The sequence below is a fragment of the Meleagris gallopavo genome, chromosome 30 (genome assembly GCF_905368555.1).
Source record: "Meleagris gallopavo chromosome 30, MGAL_WU_HG_1.1, whole genome shotgun sequence".
In the NCBI taxonomy this organism is placed as follows: Eukaryota; Metazoa; Chordata; class Aves; order Galliformes; family Phasianidae; genus Meleagris; species Meleagris gallopavo.
The window spans coordinates 1,235,757-1,257,494 of record NC_139433.1 but is presented as its reverse complement, the minus strand read 5'-3'; the positions used below and the strand labels follow the sequence as shown (position 1 = coordinate 1,257,494).

The window sequence follows — 21,738 nt, the reverse complement described above, 5'->3', positions numbered from 1 at the left end:
GGTCCAGAGAAGGACCCACCTCTTTTCCCAGGTAACAGCAATAGGATGAGGGGCGATGGCTGCGTGTTGTTCCAGGGGAGGTGCAGGTTGGATACGAGGAACAATTTATTCACCAAAAAATGGTGATGCATTGGCAAGGGCTGCTCAGGGGGGTGGTGGGATCACCATCTCTGGAGGTGATTAAGAACCATGGAGAGGCGGCACTTAGGACATGGTCAGTGGGCATGGTGGAGGTGGGCTGGGGTTGGTCTGGGGATCTGAGAGTTGTTTTCCATCCTTAACGACTCTATGAATCTATCAGTGGGCATGGTGGGGATGGGTTGACGGATGGACTCAGCGGTCTTGGATGTCTTTTCCAACCTTAATGATTCTATGACCTGGATGGAAAGGGGAAGCGACGTACGTATCCCAGCCACCACCTTCAGAATGCCAACAGCCCTCCAGTGTCCATCTCTCTGACGTCCTGCGTAGGGACACGGATAGGAGCTCTGAAAACATCATACTGAAAGGGCTGGGCAAGGACCTGGGCACTAAAGACAGGAGAGGCGACGGGGCAGAGCAGCACTCCTTGCTGCAGGACGCCAGATGTTTACGCAAGTTCCAGGAGAGAATGCGAGGGTTTGTGGAGGGGAAATCCAGCGTGAAGTTTTGAACGTACAGAAACTGTGAGCAATTTGAGGGAACAGGATGCTTGCCCTGTTCTCAGAGCCTTTCCTGGGCTTCCACTCAGCCGTATCTGCCAAAGGGAGGAGATGGCTGAAATAGGCTGTGGTCCAGCCCTGGCTGTGTGCGCCCACGCTCTCCCTGCCCTTGCCTGGAGGAGGTGATGCCGCCAAGGCACCATGGAGAAACCAAAAAGGATCCATGCTCTGGGCTTCTGGTAACAGCTCCTATCAACCAGTACATCTGCAAGTGAAAAGGCTGCAACTGCTGCAACTGCTTATCTGTAGGGTGTGGGACAAATCTCTGTCACTTTGTCACGTCAGGTTTTTCCTTGATGCTCTGTCTGCAGCAGTCTTTGCACGAGAATGACAGCTTTTTGCTCAAGAAGGGCTCTGGGGGCAGGAGGGAAGGCACATTTCCCAGCAGTATCAGACCCATTTCATCATCACCGAAGGAAGGAACTGCCAGTTTGGGGCATGACCCCTCCTATAGGGCCAGCGGATGGGCAGCATCCCAAACCCACATCCCTCCTCCCCACAAACCGGGGACAAAGGCAGCCCTGGCTATGGGCAGCATCCTTCTGAGTCCTCACGTTCCAGCTGGTGGAGGTGCAGTGAAGTGTTGTTTAATGGGGAACAATCATTTGGAGCCAAGTCCAGTGGAGTCCAGCTGAGTTGAGTCAAGACCAGTAGAGTCCACTTGAGTAAAGTTCAGTGTTGTCAAGCTCAGTAGAGACAAGTCTAGTAGAGCAGAATCGAGTTGAGTTCAGTAGAGCCCAGTAGAGTAGAACAGAGTAATTCAGGTGGAAGGGGAGTACGAGGATCACCAAGTCCAACTTCCTGATCACTTCAGGGCTAACCAAAACTTCAAGTAATTTATTATGGGCATTGTCAACAGCCATGAGGCACCGAGGGCCTTGCTAGGAAGCCTGATCCGTGTTTGAGCACCCGAACTGGAAAGAATACATGGAAAGGTGTCTTTTTCCACACACAGCAGAGCAGGGACCTCGTGGTGCCAGCAGTGGTGTTGCTGTGCAGCTCCCTGCCCTCAGCCAGCCATAACCTACGTGGTGTTTTGGGGGCTGCTCCTCGGGCTCCGACCACATCTACCAAGAAGAAGTAGGAGGGTCCTCACGGCCTTCTTGGAGGTGGTACATCGTGTAAAAGAAATCTTGATTTTGCAAGGCTCGTGATAACATCAAGAGGTGCAAAGAGTTGCGAAAACAACAACAGGAGCTGCAAAGGAGGGCAGTGTGATGGGGTGGGCACCCTCCCTACAGCCTCCAGCTCAGAGGCAATGGGACAATGCAGCCTTTGGCTCCAGGAGGGCCCCAGGTACCCCGAATCCAGCCCAAATGGAGGTGGACCGTTGCCGAAAGCTGCCTGAATTCCCCTCTCGGATTGCTGAGGTTTGCACTTTGCAGTGAGATTAATCAGATGAAGTGCGACCTCTGTGGTTTCCTGGAGTCTCGTCTCAGGGTATAAATCCTTCCTGAGAGCAGGAAGAGACCCCACTCACAGCCTCACCCCTGGGGGATCCTCGAGGCCATGCAGCACCCACAGAGACTCCTGCTGACCATCCTGCTGCTGGCGTGGCCTCTGGACACGGCTGGTGGGTAGAGAGGCCGTGGGGAGGGCTGAGGGGTCCGTGCCCCACATCCCCATCCCGTCCCCACGTCCCCATCCACCCTGTCATCTTTGCAGGTCACTCCTGGAGCCGGTTGGACCGGGGCGTCTGGGCTCTGGCTCAATCCAGGCCATACATGGCTTATCTGCGGGGCAGGGATGGTGGGTTCTGCGGGGGCTTCCTGGTGGCCCCCGGGTGGGTGATGACGGCCGCGCAGTGCTTCAGGTGAGTTCTGGGACACCCAACCCAGGTGATGACTCCCAGGTGGGGGTGGGAGGGCTCTGCATGGCTGAACGGGCAGGGAGAGGGGTTGTGGGGCTGGCACGAGGCTGTGGGGTGAGGTTGTGGGGCAGTATGGGGCGAGCTGCAGGAGCTGGGGGTGGGCTGCAGGGGCTGGGGGTGGGCTGGAGCTCCGGTCCCGTGTCCGTGCCGCACGTCCGGAGGGCAAAACCAGCAGAACCAAAGCGCCCACATCCCACAGCCTGATGGAAAGGGGCTGCCCCAACCCCACGGCGTTCCCTGCTCCCCCAGGGCAGCCCCTGCTGCAGGTGGACCCTGTGAGCTCAGCCGAAGCTCCGGAGGCAGATAACCCACACCGAGCCCAGCAATCCGCTCTGGGCAGGCTCAGCAGTAACGATCCACGCTCCTATCAGCTTCCACCAAACCCAATCCACGTCCCCAGGCCATCCCTCCTCTAACTGCGCAGCTAATGACACCTCTGTGCCCCACCTCACAGCCACAGACCTCTGACCGTCATCCTCGGAGCCAGCGACATCCAGAGGGAAGAGGAAAGCTGGCAGGAGCTGGAGGTGCAGAGGTACCACTGCCACCCGAAGTACAGGAGGCGCGAGGAGGGGCACGACATCCTCCTGCTGGAGGTACCACGGGCTGCGGTGGTGGAGCTGGGGAGGTGGGAGGGGGACAGCCCTGGTCACACTGCATCCAAAGGCAAAACACCCCTTTCTGCGTTTTCTGCCACCCAGCTGAAAAGCAAAGCCATCGTGAATGACCGCGTGAGGCCCATCTCCTTTACATACTCGAGGTTTCCCGGGGGGGTGACGTGCAGCGTCGCCGGGTGGGGGAACGGAGCCTCCAATGCTGCCCTCTGTGAGGCCAACGTCACCATCAGCAAACAGCGGGACTGCTTCACCATCTACCCCGGCCTCGCCGATCACGTCCTGTGTGCCACCAGCAGCAGCAATGGGGTTCCTGATGAGGTTGGTGTGATGGGACCCCCGGGGGGGGGGCTGCACTCAGTGCCCCAGCCGGGCTGGGTGCGTTCTGCAGGGCACGGAGAGATGCTCTGAGTTGGCTGTGCTGCTCCCAAACTGGGTTCTGCCCTTTGAAAGCTCCATCCCCACATCTGTTCTTTGCTGTTCCACACTCCTCCCCTTCTTACAGAGCTATACTGGGAGTCCCCTCGTGTGCAACAACAGAGCCTACGGGATCTACTCCTACCCCTACCGGCAGCGCATGTCCTTCTACACACACATCAACCCCTACCTGCCCTGGATCAACCACGTTATGAAGTCCTGAGGTCGCAGTGGTTGCTCTCACCCACGCGGTGCCCAACGCTCCCCTGCTGCCGCTTCCATCCTCCCCAGGGAAGCCCCCCTGGAATCCCCCACCCTGGTTTGCAGGGAGGGCTGCACACCCAAAGGAGGGGCTGCGGCTCTCAGGACCCCGCGAGCATCTCCTCCTCCCTGCTGTGTGACACCCGGCTGCTTTCATTCACCACCCATTTCTGACACCCTCCATCCCTTCCCTGCCCCGTTTCCCCCCTCCTGCTGCAGCTCTGTTGGAGTAAAGACATAAAACCAATAAAGTGCATCTGCTTTGAAGTCCTTTTCCCTGCTGTGACGTGGATCTGTGGCAGCCTTTTGCTCCAGCCCTGAGCAGCTCGGGGATGGGGAGGGTTCCCCCCAGGCTGCAGCCTCTGCTTTGTCCTCCCCTCGCCCTGCACTGCAGCAGAGGTGCTCAGGATGGCCCTCCCTGCTGCAGGGGCTGACGCAGAGCTGCAAAGCACGCAGTGTGTGTGCACTGCAGTTCCCTCTGAGACACTCAGGGTGAGCCGATGGGGCTCTGAGCCCCCATGGGGCGGTGGGTGTCCCGTTTGCAGCGGGGAGGGCAACCAGGGGGTCCCTTCCAGCCCTCGCAAACCCAGCTCAGAACACCCTGGGGAGGAGGAGAGGCACACAGAGCAGTGATGCAGAGCGGTGCTGTGGGTTCCCCATGCACACAGTGCCCTCTTCGGGTGCTCACAGAATCACAGAATGGTCGGGGTTGGAAGGGACCCCAAGGATGATGAATCTCCAACCCCCTGCCACATGCGGGGCCTCCACATCTCACAGCAGCCCAGGCTGCCCAGGGCCCCATCCAACCTGGCCTTAAACACCTCCAGGGATGGACGGGGATCCACAGCCTCTCTGGGCAGCTGTTCAGCACCTCCCCACTCACAGCAAACAACTTCCCCCTGACAGCCAACTGAAATCTGCCCTCCCTCAGCTTCAAACCATTCCCCTGTCCTGCTGTTATCTCCCCTTTCCAAGAGCTGATCCCCTCCTGTCTGTAGGCTCCCTTTAGGTCCTGCAGGCTGCACTGAGGTCACCCCGCAGCTTCTCTTCTCCATGCTGAACAAGCCCAGCTCCCTCAGCCTGTCTTTGTAGGGAGGTGCTCAGTCCCCTGATCACCTTTGTGGCTCCTCTGGACCCTCTCCAACAGCTCCCTGTCTTCTTGTCCTGGGGGCTCCAGCCCTGCACACAGCACTGCAGATGGGGCCTCACAAAGCAGAGCAGAGAGGGACGATCCCCTCCCTGTCCCTGCTGCCACCCCTCTGCTGATGGAGCCCAGGATCCCATTTGCTTTCCCAGCTGCAATCACACCCTGCTGTTTCACGGTCAGCTTTTCACCCACCAGGACCCCCAGCTCCTTCCCTGCAGGGCTGCTCCTTCCAGGCTGTACAAACAGCTGGGATTCCTCTCCGAGGCGCTCTGAGCATCTCAGCCCCACGCACATCACAGGGCTGGAGCTGAAGGAAGACACGCGCGAGCACCACGGCTTTTAGGAACAAAATTTATTCCAATTTCAAACAGAGAATTTATTTTTCAGGAGAAAGATATGAAAATCCATTTCCATCAGATATTCCCGTAGTGAAGGGTTGGTGCCCAGCGGTCAGAGTTGGATCGTCCCAAGAAACAATCGCACTCCTGGCCTGGAATGAGACGTTTGGAGCCTGAATAGAACCTGACAGCGGGCATCGTATTCAGAAACTCCTCGACCCGACCCTCCTCCCCCCCCACCCCAACACACACAACAACACATGCATTGCAAATGACAAGGTTTAAAAACAGCGGTCGATAGAGGATTTTTTTTTTGTGTGTGGTTTTGTTTTTTTTTTTCCTTTTTGTTTTTTTTTTTTCCTTTTTTTTTTCTTTTTTTTTTTTTTTTTTTGTTTTTTTTCCCCCAATAGGATAATGCTTCGATCGCCTTAAATCAAAGATCCTATAATATACAAGTAGAACCAAATAATTTCCACCACATTGGCACTTGTAAAGAGTCTCTGGCACTACTAAAGAAAAGGGGGGCATTGGCACAAACCATACTGTTAAGAAACGGGGTGCTGTGTGACTCACAACCTCTGCTGGGCTCCATACAGTGCAGCACTCAGCACTGCCCGCAGGGTCGGCTGCTTTTCGTCGTCGTCGTCGCTGCTGTCGGGATATCTTTTCATTATTTCTGATATATATATATATATATATATATAATATTTATTATTATTTAAAAAAAAAAACAAAACACAGGAAGGGAAAAAAAAATAATAATAAAAAAAAAAACAAACCATACTCGAAGGCAATGCTGACATTGGTAGGAAGCGATAAGAGAGCAAAGAACCCGGCTCTGGGGGGGGGGGGATGGGGTTGGGGGTGGTCCTCAACTCATTGACTTCAAGTTTTCCTCCTGGAAATGGACCCGCAGACCTCCAGGAGTGTTTCCTGTTGTAGTGTGAACCCTCAGGGTGAGGGTGGGGGAAATGAGAGCCCGGTGCTGTGCTGCGCTTGGGACAGACAGCGTTTGGATACACACAGAGGTGACCACAAGGGCCTCTTTGGGAGATGGTCTCTATAAAATGGATCTTTTTGGCGTATTTAAAAACAAAAAACAAAAAACAAAAACAAAAAAAAAAAAACCAACAACCTATAAAAATCAAAGCCATGAGAGCAATGTGAAGCTGTCTGACACGCGGGGATCCCTCAGCCGACGCGAGGGGATGCAAACCAGAACCCCTCCAAACAACAGCCCTGGGTTGTAGTGTTCTAAAGCAAAACAGCCACGCAGTGCTCTGTCTGCAAGAGAGACAAGAGACCCACAGCCCCCGGGATGGCACCGACCTCCCAGGAGGCGTTCGGTGGGTTTGGACCCAATGCTGCCGGTTGGGATTGGAACAGAAGCGTTTGTGACAGCTAAAAGATGCGCAGCCAGAGCTGGGTCGGCTCCCCCCCCTTCCCTCCTCCCTGCCTTGCACTGCGGTTGTCCTCCAGGCCTCCAACCTCAGCCCCCGGGATGCACCAAAGCGTTGCATCCTGCTGAGCACAGCCTGCTTTGGCACCCGGAATGCAGCACCTCTGTGCCACCTCCTGACCCCACGGCCACCACCACCTCGGCACGACGACCCCACGCACCCTCTGGGAGTCCTCCAGAGAGGATCCATCCTGCTCCGAAGAGCAGACGAAGCAGCACGTGCCTGGGGAGTGCACCGAGAGCGGGGAGGACGCCGCTCCTCCAGGCCCAGCTGCTGCACTAAGAATCCCACCTGCATCCCAAAGGCTGCGAGCACCAGCTCTGCTCCTTCCTAAAAACCAGGACTCTTAGCAAGCCATCCACCACAGTGGCACGAAATGCAGTAAGCGAGGCTTGTTTGCTGCTAGCAGCAAGAGAAGAACGAGAGGCTGGCGCTGAGCAAGGCAGCACTGCAGCCTGAGCCCCACGGTTCTGCCCCACGGATGCTGTGGGCTCTGCTCAACCAAAGGGAGAGCGGCTGTGGTGGGAGAGGGGACGGCGTGTGTGCGTGGAAAAATCAGACAAATAATTAAAAAAATAAGAAAAGAGGGGGGGAAAAAATGAACAGTGACAGTCAGGCACTTCCCCAGGCTCAGCAGCTGTCGCTCCAAGAGCTCCCATCCTTTGTAGTCCATGAGCAAAACACAGCTCTGTGCTGCCAACGAGGCACAGAGCATCAATAACTTAAAAATAAAATCACAGTCTTCATAACTTTTATAATTGATAAGAAAGAAAGAAAGAAAAAAAAGACAATAACTCAGAAGATCTAAAGGATGGAAAAGCGATGGCTTCTCTCTTTTTTGGGTGCGTTTTGCCTTTTTTTGTGTGTGGTTTGGTTTGGGGTTTTTTTTTTTTGCACAACAGTCGGAGAGCAGTTGTTGTTCCCCAATGTTTCATCACAGTGAACCATGGAGCGTGTCCTGGGGAAGGGAAAAGGGGGGGGAAGCAAGCAGGATTAGCAAATCACACCAAGGAAGGGCACCCTACAGCACAAGGCAAAGGGACCAGTAGCATTCCACACTCCCACAGTCCAGCGACTTCACGACCTCGGCTGGGAAGTTACTTTTTCTACATACAGCATGGGAACGAAAAGGGGAAATAATTAAAAAAAAAAAAAAAAAAAAAGTGGCTAAGCAACAAAACAAAACAGAACGAAACAAAACAAGCTTGAGATGAGGCCGCCGCAGCTGCTTGGCAACAGTTAAGAAGTGAGCAAGGTGCTGAAGGAATGAGGCATATCCCCATTGACTGTGAAATAAAAGCGGTTTGTTAAAAACAGGAAATCAATCAGCTACTCTGTGGACAGAGACATGAGACTCCAGGGTAACACCGAGCACTCCACAGCTCAGACAAATTGGCAATCATCATATCATCCAAAAATTAAAACATTTTGTTGGTTGGTTGTTTTTTTTTTTGTTTTTTTTTTGTTTGTTTTTTTTTCCGGTCATGTTTAAAATTATTCTTTTTTTTTTTTTTTTTTTCTCCTTTTTTTGTCTTTTTCTTTTCACCAACGATTCCTTTCCAAGGGGAGGGGAGGGGGGGGGGGATCAAACCAGGTTGTATTCCTTCAGGTTGAGCTGTAGGATGGTGTCCTTCACGGCCGCGAAGACGAAGCGGATGTTCTCGGTGTCCGTGGCACACGTGAAGTGGGAGTAGATGATTTTGTCACTGTCTGGATTCAAATCCACAAACATCTTGAGGATGAACTCGCGGGCTGCCTGCGCGTCCCTCTGCGGGCCTGCAGCGAACAAACAGCACTGAATGGCTCTGTGCAGCCCGCAGGGTGAGCCGCAGCACCGTGCTTGGGAAGAAGAAATCCCAAACAATTCTTGCATACAAACGTTGGGAACTGATGGGTTGTTGTTTTTTTTTTTTGGCTCTGAAAGGAGCTGTTGGCCGGGGTTTGATGAGGTTTTGGATATCCCAGCCTTGCAGGCATTCAAGGCCAGGCTGGATGTGGCTCTGGGCTGCTGGTTGGTGACCTGCACACAGCAGGGGGTTGGAACTGGGTGAGCACTGTGCTCCTTTGCAACCCAGGCCATTCTGTGATGATTCTAAGATTATGGATCCCTATGGCCCTAAACGGGTCCCAAAAATCCCAGAAGTGCCCTAAATGGGTCTGGGGATCCCAACGTGGGGCTGATGACCCTACGGATCCCTATGGCAGCCTGGTCTGGTGGTTGGTGGCCCTGCACACAGCAGGGAGGTGGAACTGGATGAGCACTGCGCTCCTTTGCAACCCAGGGCAGTCTGTGATTCTGACAGACAGCAATGTGTTATTGCAGACTAAGCTCTGGAATAAACAGTCTATGGCTGCTTACATGGGTGGATGGCGATAGCACAAGGGGGAATGGTTTTAAAGTGAGACGGGGAGGTTTAGGTTGGATATTAGGAGGAAGGTTTTCACTCAGAGGGTGGTGAGGCACTGGAACAGGTTGCCCAAGGAGGCTGTGGATGCCCCAAACCTGCAGGCATCCAAGGCCAGGCTGGATGTGGCTCTGGGCAGCCTGGGCTGCTGGTTGGTGACCTGCACACAGCAGGGGGTTGGAACTGGATGAGCACTGTGGGCCTTTGCAACCCAGGCTGTTCTATAACCCCACCTGCGCTGTGTTTGCTGGACAACAGACACCTGGATTCACACACACCTATCTGGAATTGAGCTGTATCTTTCTGTTTAATATATAAATTAATCTCACACCCTCGAGGATGTGAGTCTATGTTATTAAACAAAGATCATCTTCGGCCAACTCCATCCTCACCGCCCTGTTAACTCAAACTCCTGCCTTTATTTACTTGGCGGTGCTGTCAGCTCCTTAGGAAAAGCCACCTCCTCTGAGTCACTGTGCTGATATTCCTTTCTCAGTATTGGTGTTCTCACATTCCCTGCAGCACGGAGCATCTCCTGGGAGGTGGTCTGATGGGCTGCCTCCCACTCACAGCCGTGCAGTGCTCCTGCAGCAGCCACAGCCCTCAGTCAGATGAAAGGGGAAAGCACGTGGTGCTCTCTGACACCGTTATGTGGGCTCCAGCTGTTGTGTTCTGTAAGAAATCCGTGCTGTTTGACCCGTGCAATCACAGGCTGCTGCAAAGCCCTGATGCTCTCCACTGCTGATTTCAGAACGCTCTCAGACAGCAGGGGGCACGAGACTCCCAGAGTGGGAGGACAAACCATAAGGAGAGATTTCATTTGTCATTTCAAAGCAGCAAAGTGGTTGGTTTGCCAAACTGCAGCTCTTCCTTCCCGTGCACTTTCTGAAGATGCATAACAACAGGCAGCACATGACAGCGTGGAGAGGAGAGTGCTGCCTGATCTCATTCCCCGCTGCATTTCATTGCTTTCAGCCCTGGGCTGGTGTGCTACCACACAACTCTGAATGCACTCAGCTGCAGAGCTGGAAGGGCAGTGTTATTCTGGCTGAGGAATTCTGCTTCAGATGAGATTTCTCTGTTCCATGCAGGTGTGACCATCCCACAGCCCAGATGGGGCTCAATAAGAACTGAATGCTATCTGAGCTCATGCAGCATCAATGTGTGAGCAGCTCAGCTGCCTGACCAGGCAGGTTCACAAAACAAAGCCTGAAATTTCCTCTTGATTAGAGCATTAAAACGCCCAGCACACCACTGCATTACCACGTATTGAAAAAATAGATCACGTGCACAAGAATTCAGGTAAGAAAGTCAGACTTCACGCACTTTAAAGCGTTAAATGACTGCTTGGGGAAAATCTTTTCTATCTCATCCTGCAGGAAAGGTTCATTATTTGCTCATTCAGTTAAATTCCTATTAGCCAAGTAAGATCAGGGTATTTTCATGACAGTTTCTCATTGCAGGAGATATTCCCTTTGAAATTAAAGAGTTTTTCCTTCAATCTCCGAGGGAATTCAACCAAGCCACCCCCTCCCCTCCTTCTAAACAGAGTGCTTCCCATAGAAACCACTCACCATCAAACTCTGGGAAATAGTCAACGAGATGGGAATAGAGGATCTTGTCTTCCAACAGATCCTTCTTGTTCAGAAAGAGGATAACTGATGAGTTTTGGAACCAGGGATAGGTGATAATGGTTCGGAAGAGGGCTTTACTCTCTTCCATCCGGTTCTGAAACAAGAAAGCAGTTTATCAGGATGAGGATTAAGGTGCCCTTCTGCTGCCTGCAACAACAGCTCAGCTCCTGCACACAGAACACTTCGGTCCCAGCTAAGTGCTGGCTCGTGTAGAGCAGGGAAATGGAAAGAAAATGCAAAGTCTGATGAACTCGAGCCTCATTTGATTAACAAATCATTAATATCAGAGACTTTATAAGTCATTTCACACTTTGCAGTCATGTAAAGGAACTGGCTGTGGTACTGTGGGAGCTGCTGCATCTTTTCATCTCTGCGAATGAAACAATGCCCACCTTCACCTTCTGGCATCATCTTTCATCTATCAGCAGGTGTCAAAATTGAGTGCTGCCAATTCAGAGACCAGGCATTAAGAGAACAGCAGCCACAGCACAAAGGGATTCGAGTGAGGAAGAGAGGAAAGCAGGAGCAGGGAATTCTTAGAGTTGCACACTGCCTCCTGAGACACACAGGGCCCAGCAGCATCAGGGCAATTCCCCATTATTTGAGAAGTACAGATGGTGTGATGGTACAACGCATCCCCCCTTCTCAATGACACTGTGATCCACTGAGCCTCCTGTTCTCCTCACGATAGGAAGAGCTGAAGGCCAACTATTCTTACCAGCACAGCACTCTGTTACCAGCCTCCCAGAAGGCAAGCAGACATCCTTCCTTCCCCGCCACCCCCCTGCAAGGCTCCTCCCTTTGGCTCACCTCATTATCAGACTCCACCAGAACTTGGTCATATTCACTAAGTGCTACTAAAAACATGATGGAAGTCACATTTTCAAAGCAATGGATCCACTTCCTCCGTTCTGATCTCTGACCTCCAACATCCACCATTCTGGGGAAGAGAAGAACACAGGAACAGCTGCAACTCTCCATCTGAATGCAGAGGACCAGCATGCAAAGAGAACAAATGCCACTCTACCATACGGAGAAGCCAGCGTGGGGATGTAACACCACGTGTTTGCTAACAAAGCCACCAAGTTCACAAAATATCCCATTTCAGACATACATCAAGCAGAAGAGATGGCCACGAGACTGCAGAATCCATGCAGAACCCAAACATCACCACTGCCCTTCCAGTTGCACTTGGGTTTGTTAAATAGCTGTCCTTCAAAACTCTGCTCTGCCCAATCAAAAACTATTTTTTGGTTCCTGTGAAAGCACCTGCTTGCCTCTGAGCTCCTCACAGAGCGTGCTTTGGAAACAAAACCTTCTTAGAACATGCTCTGTAACAGTGACACAGCCTGGCTCCTCAGCTCTGAGTCCCACCTGTGCAGTAATGCTGCAGTTACTTGGTGAGACCTGAAGCTCAGCACAGTGGCTCCAATCCCCACAGCTCTGCTAAAAGCCTACGACCATCTCACAGGGGACCAAACCAGAGAGAGTAATTTTGGTACATCTGTAATTGAATGGATTCAGAGATGGGAGGCAGGCTTCTTTAATTCCTCTTTTGTAATGGCAGTGCTGCGGTGGAGATGGGAACCAGCAGCAGAGAAGCAGGGAGGAAAATTGCTTTTGCATGTCATTGTGCCCTCATATGCCATGCTCATTTCCTGGCTTAACCACATATTGCTGCTGCAGCAGAGGCAGCAAGTTTTGAGGGCACAGAAAACCATCTCTGAGGGCATCGCACACAGGAGGAAGGCTCTTTCTAAAGGAGGAACAAACAATCAAAGCTGCTTGAGCAACCTCAAAGGTAAACCCATTTCAAGTGCCACCCACAGCACATCCCCCCCCCACCACTGGCTGGGGCCACCAGCAGCTCAGCAGCCCCACCAGCCTCCAGCTCAGCAGATGCTGCTTCCTGATGCTCAATGCTTCCTCTTGGAGCTTTCCTCTAAGATAAAACAGGGCACCATCCCCTTCCAGCACATCCTTCACAACATCACAGCACACACACACACACACACACCCCCATTTAAGCCTCACAGCTGGACACTGAAGCAATGCAGAACCCAAAACTGAATTGCTCTCCTCTCAGTTCAGCCGTAACACGAACACGCCCTCAGTACCTGAAGATAATATTCTCTAGGTCAAAGGGGTACTCTATGATCCCAGTCGTAGGAACTCGAACCCGTAGCACATCTTGCTGAGTTGGTAGATATCCTGGGGTAGCGATACGATCCACGTCGCTGAGATAGCTGCAGCAGGCACAAAAACAAGCAGCACTGCCTCAGCTTGCAGCAGAAACACGCAGCTTTAAACACTGCCACTGCCCCCAGCCTAGAGCTAGTTACTGGAGGGATCTGAAATGTGGAGAACACCAAGATGTGTCTTCGGGAAGCAGGAATTTGGGAGCCATCCCCCTTGGAGGGTGAAGAGAGGCGTTAAGGATGCATCTGTCAGCTCTGTGGGGAAGGCAACTTTACTACAGAGAGGCTTTAATACAGGGGATGCTTCTGTTTCAGCAGCGGGATTCACCTGAGGTTTTCTGTCATGAAGGGATCTGTGTTAACAGCCAGAGGTGGAACGGTCCTCATTTCTCTGCACTCAGATTTTGTTGGTCTAAGTTAAATACCTACGCAGAACAGTAAGGCCAGAGGGCCAATGGGAACAGAAAACAAGCAATATTTTGCTGCCCAAGAGCCACCAAGCAGAGATTCCATCCTCACCTGTGCCTAAAAGCAGATGTGTGAGCACCTCCATCACCCACCAGAACACCTCAAACCCACACGAGAAGCAGCAAGAAAGGAAGGAATCTGAGAAGGAACCTCCAGATCTGAACCTGTCCTCAAAGAAACAGAGCTTCCCCCTTCTCCTGCAAAGCTCCAGGCCTTTCTGTAGCCAGATTAACACTTACAGCTACCCAATGCTCCTTCATTTTAACTTTGCCCGGAATATTTTGGGCTGATAGAGGCAAATTGTTGGCTTATGGGTTTTATCCCAACACACGTAGCTTGTCTGAAGCACTACCCAGATTCATCTACCCCAACGAAAACAACAATATGTTTATGTACTGTATTTACAAGTACTGTACTTGTATTAAATGTATTAAACAAGTAATGGAATCCACTGCAGTGTTCTTAGCCTCTGAAACAAACTCTGCAACTCAAAAAAAAATAAGAAACCGGGCAGTTTCTATTTGTTAGAGCATCACCACCACGTGCTGGTGAGCACAACTTACTATTTAGCTGAATCAGAAAGTTGGTATTCTCTTCTTCTGTCATAACACTCCTGTATTCCAGGGTCGTTCCACAAGGTTTTAATTGCACTTACGTAGGGCTGCTCAAATGTCATGACCTTTTCTACATCCACCTCCCGGATCAGGACTGCGTTGGCCTGAAGATGGAAAAGCAAAATAACTCTCAGGTGAAATAAGCCCTTTCCTTCTGACTTCAGGGATCCCAATGCAGCAGGCAAAGCGCAGTGACCAGCGATAAATCACACAGCTGAGACACCACAGCTCCATTGTGGCCCAGAATTACACCGAGAAATTAAAGTTCCACCTGTTTGTCTCACAGCAGATCCCAAGGCAGGACGCCCACTGCGAAGGACCCCGACTGCCCAACTGTGTGGAGGTGAAGCTGCAGAGCCTCTCCGAAGGCACAAAGGGCATCCAAGCCCTACAAACAGCTCACCAACACCGGCTCTGTGCTGCTGTGTGACAGAACACCCGAAATACGGCTCTACTTTGAGATATGGCACCATGCATTCAAGAAGCAAGATGCCAGGAAACCCAATTTCTTGGTGCACACCCAACAGGACCCCCCTCCCCTAAATAACTGCAGCGTCAGATCAGATTTGAGTGGAAAAGATAATCCCTAGAGGCAAGACAGGTGAAGGCAAAGCACAGAACTGTGGTTCAAACAGAGGGTGAGACCACAACCCTTCAAGAAAAGCACTGACCAGAGGTGCTGCCTCTCACACAGCCCGACAGCTTGCAGGAGCACCGATCAAAGCGTCCAGGTGTGACAACAAGCCAAACAAAGCACAGGCAACAACACTCAGTGCTTTAAATAAGCACACAGAGCCTCTCTTGTATCCAGTTCCAACTCCTTGCTCCCCCATTTGCCATACAGAGCAGCATGCAAACGACCCTGAGCAAGGGAAGGATTCCTTCCTCCAGGTGGGAGGCTGCTCCAGCCCTCAACCAAAGGCAGCAAATGGAGTCAGAGATCAACACAACGCCATAAACAGCTGTTCTTAGGCACATAAAAAAAAAAAAAAAAAGAAATAACACAGGGAAGAGTTCAGGGAGGTTGAGATCACAATGCAGAAGGGCCCAAGCAAACGGAAACCTGGGAGCCAAACGCCGCTACCCCCACAGCCTTAAAGCGTGCAGAAATTCTGAGAAACTTACCTTGTTCTGCTCGTATTTGTACAGAATCTTCAGGGTTTCCATGGCCCTGATCATGGACTGCATGGCAGTGAAGATGTTTTGATATACCAGCTTGGTAAAACCTTTTTTGTCCTCTTCAGAGTAGCCTGAGCCATGAATGATACGCATCTGCTTAATGAACGTGCTTTTTCCACTCTCCCCAGTGCCTGCAGGATGCAAGAGAGAGCATCAGTGGCCACGGCAAGCAAGGCTCGGTACAGAGACCAGCACCCTGCATCCCAGCACGCCTCCAGGCCCTGCTGCTGGCTCCGAGTGCTCACTGCCCATCCCGGTGCCACCCCACAGCTCCAGCCCGGCAGCACAGGGTGGACATCTTGTCCTCCTTCTGAAACAAGGCTGCGACTTCTCCCAAATCTCACATTACAGCCACTCCCCCAGGCTGTGCGTCAAAGGGCCCCGTCACACCTGAGCTGCTCCCAGAAACCCCACGAGATGCTCCAACCTCGGGCAGCAAGGAGGGGCTGCTTCCCTTACAGCCCACGCGCCGTCGGTGGGGAAGCAGGAAAATCAGCCCTAAGGGATTGCAGAGCTCGAGGAACGGCTCAGCTGCCTGCCACCACCGTGCAGCCAGAGCATCTGCCTGCAAACTGCAAACTGCAAGCAGCACGAGATGAAGCGGCGTCTGCTCTTCAGGACTGAAATGGAAATCCTCACTGCTGAGCTGCAATATTCTGCACCCCGGGGCTGCATGCTGGGATTGCATCGTGGGGCTGCACCCCGCACACTGGGATTGCATTCGCAATTGCATTTGCACTTTGGGATTGCATTCTGGGGCTGCATTCTGCACTCAGGGCTTTGCATTCTGGGGCTGCACCCTGGGATTGTGTTGTGAGGTTGCATTCTGCCCTCTAGGATTGCACTCTGGGGCTGCAAACTGCACTCTGCAATTGCATCCTGCACTTTGGGGCTACATTCTGGAGTTGCATTCTGGGCTCTGCATCCTGCACTCTGCTAATTGCATTCTACACTCCAGGTTTGCATTCAGGGCTTTGCATTCTGTACTTTGGGCTTGCATTTTGCCCTCCAGGATTTGCATTCTGGGATTGCAAACTGCACTCTGCAATTGCATCCTGCACTTTGGGATTGCATTCTGCACTCTGGGATTGTACTCTGGGCTCTGCCCTCTGCACTCTGGGATTGCACTCTGCCATTGCATTCTGGGGCTGCAAACTGCACTTTGGGACTGCAATCTGGAGTTGCATTCTGCACTCCAGGATTGTACTCTGGGCTTTGCGTTCTGCACTCTGGGTTTGTATTCTGGGGCTGCACTCTGGGTTTGCACTCCAGGGTTGCATTCTGCACTCTGGGTTTGTATTCTGGGGCTGCACTCTGGGTTTGCACTCCAGGGTCGCATTCTGCACTCTGGGTTTGCACTCCAGGGTCGCATTCTGCACTCTGGGTTTGCACTCCAGGGTCGCATTCTGCACTCTGGGATTTGCATTCAGGAGCTGCATCCTGCCTCCCCCCCCACCCCAGATACCTCTTGCAGCCTTTGGATACGACAGAGTTAAAACCAGTGCCTGACAGGGAGAACAAAGTCAGATGTTGCTCACAGCAGAGCTCTGCCCAGCTCCCCAGCAGCCTGCTGGTTCCTTATTGCACACATTTTAGTGCCAGGTCCTGACAGCAGATGGGAGGGCAGCACAGCAGCAGTGGCTGCAGCCCGGCCCCTGGCTGCACACCTCCTGCAGCCACTGGGCAGCTCCAAGCACTCCTACGTTTGCAGCCCCGTTGGTGAAGTCAGGAAAGCCAGCAGCTTACATAAGAAGCCATTGGGAAGTCGAAAGGAAAAAAACGTCAGCAGGTAAAGTGGTTTGAGCCCTGATGCAAGCTTGTTTTGCTCACTCGGTTTTATGGGAAGCGCCCGGTGAGTTCCACTCCATACAGACACGGTGTGCCCAGGGGAAGGGACACACACAGGCAACACCTCACTGTGCTGTGTGAACCACATCCCACAGCACCGAGCACAAACCCACCGAGCGGCAGCGCTCACCACCAACACCCACCTTCCACAGCCACCCGGATGCTGAATCCAAAGAGACAGCTTCTTTAACCCCCCCCCCAATTAACAGCCATCTCATTAAACCAGCCACCCTTCGGATCTCCTGCTACAAATCACACAGATGCCAGCACAGCCCTCGCTCTCACCCCAGCCCAAGCAGAGCTGGCTGCACCAAAGCAGATTTCACCCATTGCAGCCACCGACCACCAGCAGATCCCCAGTTACTCGCTCTCCCAGCACCAGCCTAAGAAGGCAAACAAATAAATAAGCCCAAATAAAAGCAGCCAGCTTATAAATAGAAGCGGACTGTTTAAAATAAACAGGCAAACTCTTCCCCCATCTCCACCAACAGACTGAGTTGTGTTGTTTTCTTCTGTTGTTGCCGAGGTTAGAAATTAACATCACAAACACCGCGCAGCAGCAGCGGCTCCATCTCAAACAGAAAGCAAACAGAGAAGGGGGGGGGGGGGGGGGGATTGGAAACCGAAATATTCTGTGGTTAGGTGTGCTGTGGTGAGAAAGACTTCCTCGTCTCTCACCACAACGACCAGAAGGGAGGAAAGGAAAAGCATTCTGATAGTGAAAACACGAAGCAAACCTCAGCGGTGTTCACCTGCTCCAGAGCCGGGCTGCTGGCACACACAGCCTTCCTGCTGCTCCATCACTGCCTGCCTTTATGTTATTACCTGGGTTTTTTTTCTTGTTGTTTTGGGGTTTTTTTTTGGCTGGTTTTGGGTTTTAAAGCTGCCTCCTGCTTTTGTGTGGGCCATCAATAATGCAGAGCATCACAGCAAACGTCACCAGCTCCAACCGGCGCCGCCTCCTGCACTGCATGAGGGCAGAAAAACCCTTTTGGGATGGCAGTGCACAAAGCCAGGAGCTGAACTCAACGCACCTCCTGCCAACACGTGGGAGCAACACGGCTCCCCATCCACCACCAGGGCCCCCCAGGAACCCACCAGGTAAATCCACCCAGCGTTACCCCAGTGCTCAATGCTGAGCGATGCCAGGGGGATTTTTGTCTGGAATATTCTCCCCCCATTGCCACCCCAGTAATAAAACAAAAAGGCCAGCGATGTCCAAAGTGCAATATCTTGAAATAAAAGCCTTTCATCAAGCACTGAACGGTGTGATTCCTCACTGTGAGAGGATCCAACAGCCGCCATTGAGAAGAAAAACCATCACTGCTTCTGCAACTCCTCCCATATCCAAAGCCTTCTCAAACTGTGTGGGTAAAGCCCTCCCCATCATTTAAGTGCATGGAAGACCTCCAACCTCACCCCAAGACAGCAGAAATCCATGCAAGCAGATCTCCTTAACGGAGACAGAATGCAACAGTGCGAGGTGGGTGATGTGCAGAGCTGCACCCACTGAAAGCAAACCCACAAAGAGCTTCACCTCCCCAACCATGCTCTAAACTGGGGGAGCAACACCTCCCTGTCATTTTGGGGAGGTTTTGGTTGGTTGGTTTGCAAACGTTGCTCCAGGAAAAAAAAAAAAAAAAAAAAAGATATGTATATAAAAAGGTTTCTTGAGCATCTTCCATTTCTTTTCTGAAGTGTGATCTTTAGATCCAGTGGGATCATCTTAACCCAGATCAGCCTATAGCTCCAACCTATTTTGAAACAACTGCCTCTTTGGGACTGCTTTAAGGAAGCGTGACAGCGCCAGGCTGTCCTCTGCCATAAGGAACTGACCCAGAGCCTTCAGAACCCCCAGTTCAGCACTCGAAGCAACGCCCACCCTACAACAACCGCTGTGCAACAGCACGGCTGGCACCCCGAGGATGGGGCCTCGCTGAGCCAACACAAAGCTCTGTGTTTGCTTTGCCACAGTGATGCACCTCACCCTTCACCTGCGCCTCGCTGCAGACCCGGAGCGAACGACTTCAACCATCAGATTCATTTTCCTGTTTCCTACCCCTGGTGGAAGCAGGGCAGCGTTCCAGCAGCAGAACAGACACGCACGTGGGGACGGTGCTCATACAGAACCACCACCAGCACTTCCTTTGGGGCTCCAGCATCGCTCTCTGCCCCGGAGGAACGGCTGAGAGCTGATCGGACGCTCTGGCAGTCGCTCACCTACAGACCTCACCCTCAGCACACGGCCATTTCCTCCTTGCACGCTGCTCTGTGAACCCGTGGGTTTGCTGCCAGCCCCCACAGGGCACCTCCCCTCCCTCAAGGCAGCCCCCCGTGGCCCTGCATTCCCCCCCAGCCCATTATTCACATGCATGTGGTGGCAGCCCTATCCCCCCATTCCCCATCCCCTGTCCCTCGCTCCTTATCCCCTATTCCTTACCCCCTGTCCCCCGTCCCCTATTCCTTATCCCCCACTCCCTGTCCCCCCATCCTTTATTCACAGAATTGCAAGGCTTGGAAGAGACCTCAAGAGATCATCGAAGCCAACCCCTGCTACAGCAGGTGCCCCACAATAGGTTGCACAGCTGCCCATCCAGATGGGACCTGAACATCTCCTAACCCCCGTTCCCTATCCCCCATTCCTTATACCCATATCCTGTTCCCCATTCCCTATCCCCTATTTCTTATCCCTATCCTTTATTCCTATCTCCTCACTCCCTACCCCCATCCCTATTCCTTATCCCTTATCCCCTATTTCCCATTTCCTATTCCCCATTCACTATCCCTTAACCCCTATCCCCTGTTCCCTATTCCTTATCCCTGTCTCCTATCCCCTATTCTCTATTCCCCATTCCCTATTCTGTACCCTCTATTCCCCATTCCCTACCACTTATTCCCTAGCCCCTATTTCCCATGCCTTTTCCCCCATCACCATTCTCCATCCCATCCCCACTCTTTATCCCCATTCCCATTCCTATTCCTTAACCCCCACCCCCCATTCCAATTCCTTACCCCAATTCCCTAACCCCACTCATTATCCCCTATTCCCCATTTCCCATTCCCCATCCCCACACCCTATCCCTTAACCCCTATCCCCTGCTCCTCACTCCCTATCCCCTCTTCCTTATCCGTCTCCTATCCCCTTTCTCTAAACCCCATTTCCCATCCCCTATTCCTTACCCCCTATCACCGTTCTCAATCCCCATTTCCCATTCTCTATCCCTTATCCCCCATTCCCCATCCCCAATCCTTATCCCCTATCACTGTTCTCCATCCCCACCTCCTATCCCTTGTACCCTATCTCCCATTGCCCGCCCCATTCCCCATCCCTATCCCATATCCTCAATTCCTATTCCCTATCCCCCATATCCTGTTCCATATCCTTTATCCCCCATTCCTTATCCCCTATCACCGTTCTCCATCCCCATTCCCCACCCTTTATCCCCTATCTCCCATCCCCTTTTCCTTAATCCCTATCCCAACTCCTTGTCTCCTATTCCCTATCACTGCTCTCCACCCCCATTCCTCATCCCCTATCCTCTATCTCCAGTTCCGTATCCCTTATTCCCCATCCCCACTCCTTATCCCCCATTCCTTATCCCCTATCCCTGTTCTCCATCCCCATTCCCCAACCCTTATCCCCCATTGCCCATCCCTTGTTCCATATCCTCCATTCCCCATCTTCACTCCCTATCCCTATTCCCATCCCACATCCCCATCCCCACTCCTAATCCCGTCCTTATCCCCTATCACTGTTCTTCATCCCCACTCCCCATCCCCTGTTCCTTAACCCCATCCCATATCCCTATCCCCATTCCCCATCCCCACTCCTTATCCCCATTCCCTTTTCTCTATCACTGTTCTCCATCCCTTATTCCCTACTCCTTAACCCCACCCCCATTTCCCATCCCCTATCCCCCACTGCTCATCCCATGTTCCCTATTTTATCTCCCATCCCCACTCCTTATCCCCATCCTGCTCTCCATCCCTTATTCCCTATTCCTTAACCCCTACCCTATATCCCCATTCCCCTTCCCCTATCTCCCATCTCCTGTTCCATATCCCTTATCCCCCTATTATCACTGTTCTCCATCCCCATTCCCTATCCCTTATCCCCCATTCTCCGTTCCTTAACCCCCATCCCCATCCCTTATCCCCTATTATCCCTGTTCTCCATCCCCACCCCGTTCCTTATCCCCATCCCTGTCCCCCATCCCCATTTCCTCCTACCCACACCCATTACCCCGTTACCCCCCCACACAAAGCCCTGCCCTCCCCCCCCCCGCCCGCCGCCCCTCACCCAACAGCAGCAGTTTCAGCTCTCGCCGTGCGTCGCGTTTGTCCCTCCGCAGCTGCTTTTCGATCTCGGCGTTGATTCGTTTCGACTCTTTCACCTCGTCGCTCAGGCAACAAGCCATCATGGACTCCAGAGTCATGGTCCCGACGCCGCCGGGACGCTCCGGTCCTCCCGGCGCCGATCACCGCTCTCCTCCGCACGGCCGGGACCCCCCGGCCCGGCCCGGCCCGGCCCCGCCGCCCCTTCCCCTCCCGGCCCTCCCCACCCTCCCCTCCCCGGCGTCCGCC

General features: G+C 52.8%; 2 protein-coding genes across 2 annotated transcripts; one reads left to right on the top strand and one right to left on the bottom strand.

The window, feature by feature from the left end:
* The first annotated feature begins 28 nt into the window (after positions 1–28).
* Positions 29–4,130, top strand: LOC104914657 (granzyme G-like). Its single transcript, XM_019610007.3, has 5 exons — positions 29–2,274; positions 2,367–2,514; positions 3,026–3,167; positions 3,273–3,506; positions 3,691–4,130. Exons 1-5 carry the CDS (start codon positions 2,211–2,213, stop codon positions 3,823–3,825), a joined length of 723 nt encoding a protein of 240 aa, XP_019465552.1. The 5' UTR covers positions 29–2,210; the 3' UTR covers positions 3,826–4,130.
* Positions 4,131–8,262: 4,132 nt separating this feature from the next.
* Positions 8,263–21,623, bottom strand: GNA11 (G protein subunit alpha 11). Its single transcript, NM_001303221.1, is given in 7 exon segments — positions 8,263–8,584; positions 10,788–10,941; positions 11,658–11,787; positions 12,965–13,093; positions 14,077–14,231; positions 15,253–15,437; positions 21,455–21,623. Coding segments are annotated over 7 exon segments (1,080 nt in total). The 5' UTR covers positions 21,591–21,623; the 3' UTR covers positions 8,263–8,393.
* Between the last annotated feature and the right edge of the window lie 115 nt (positions 21,624–21,738).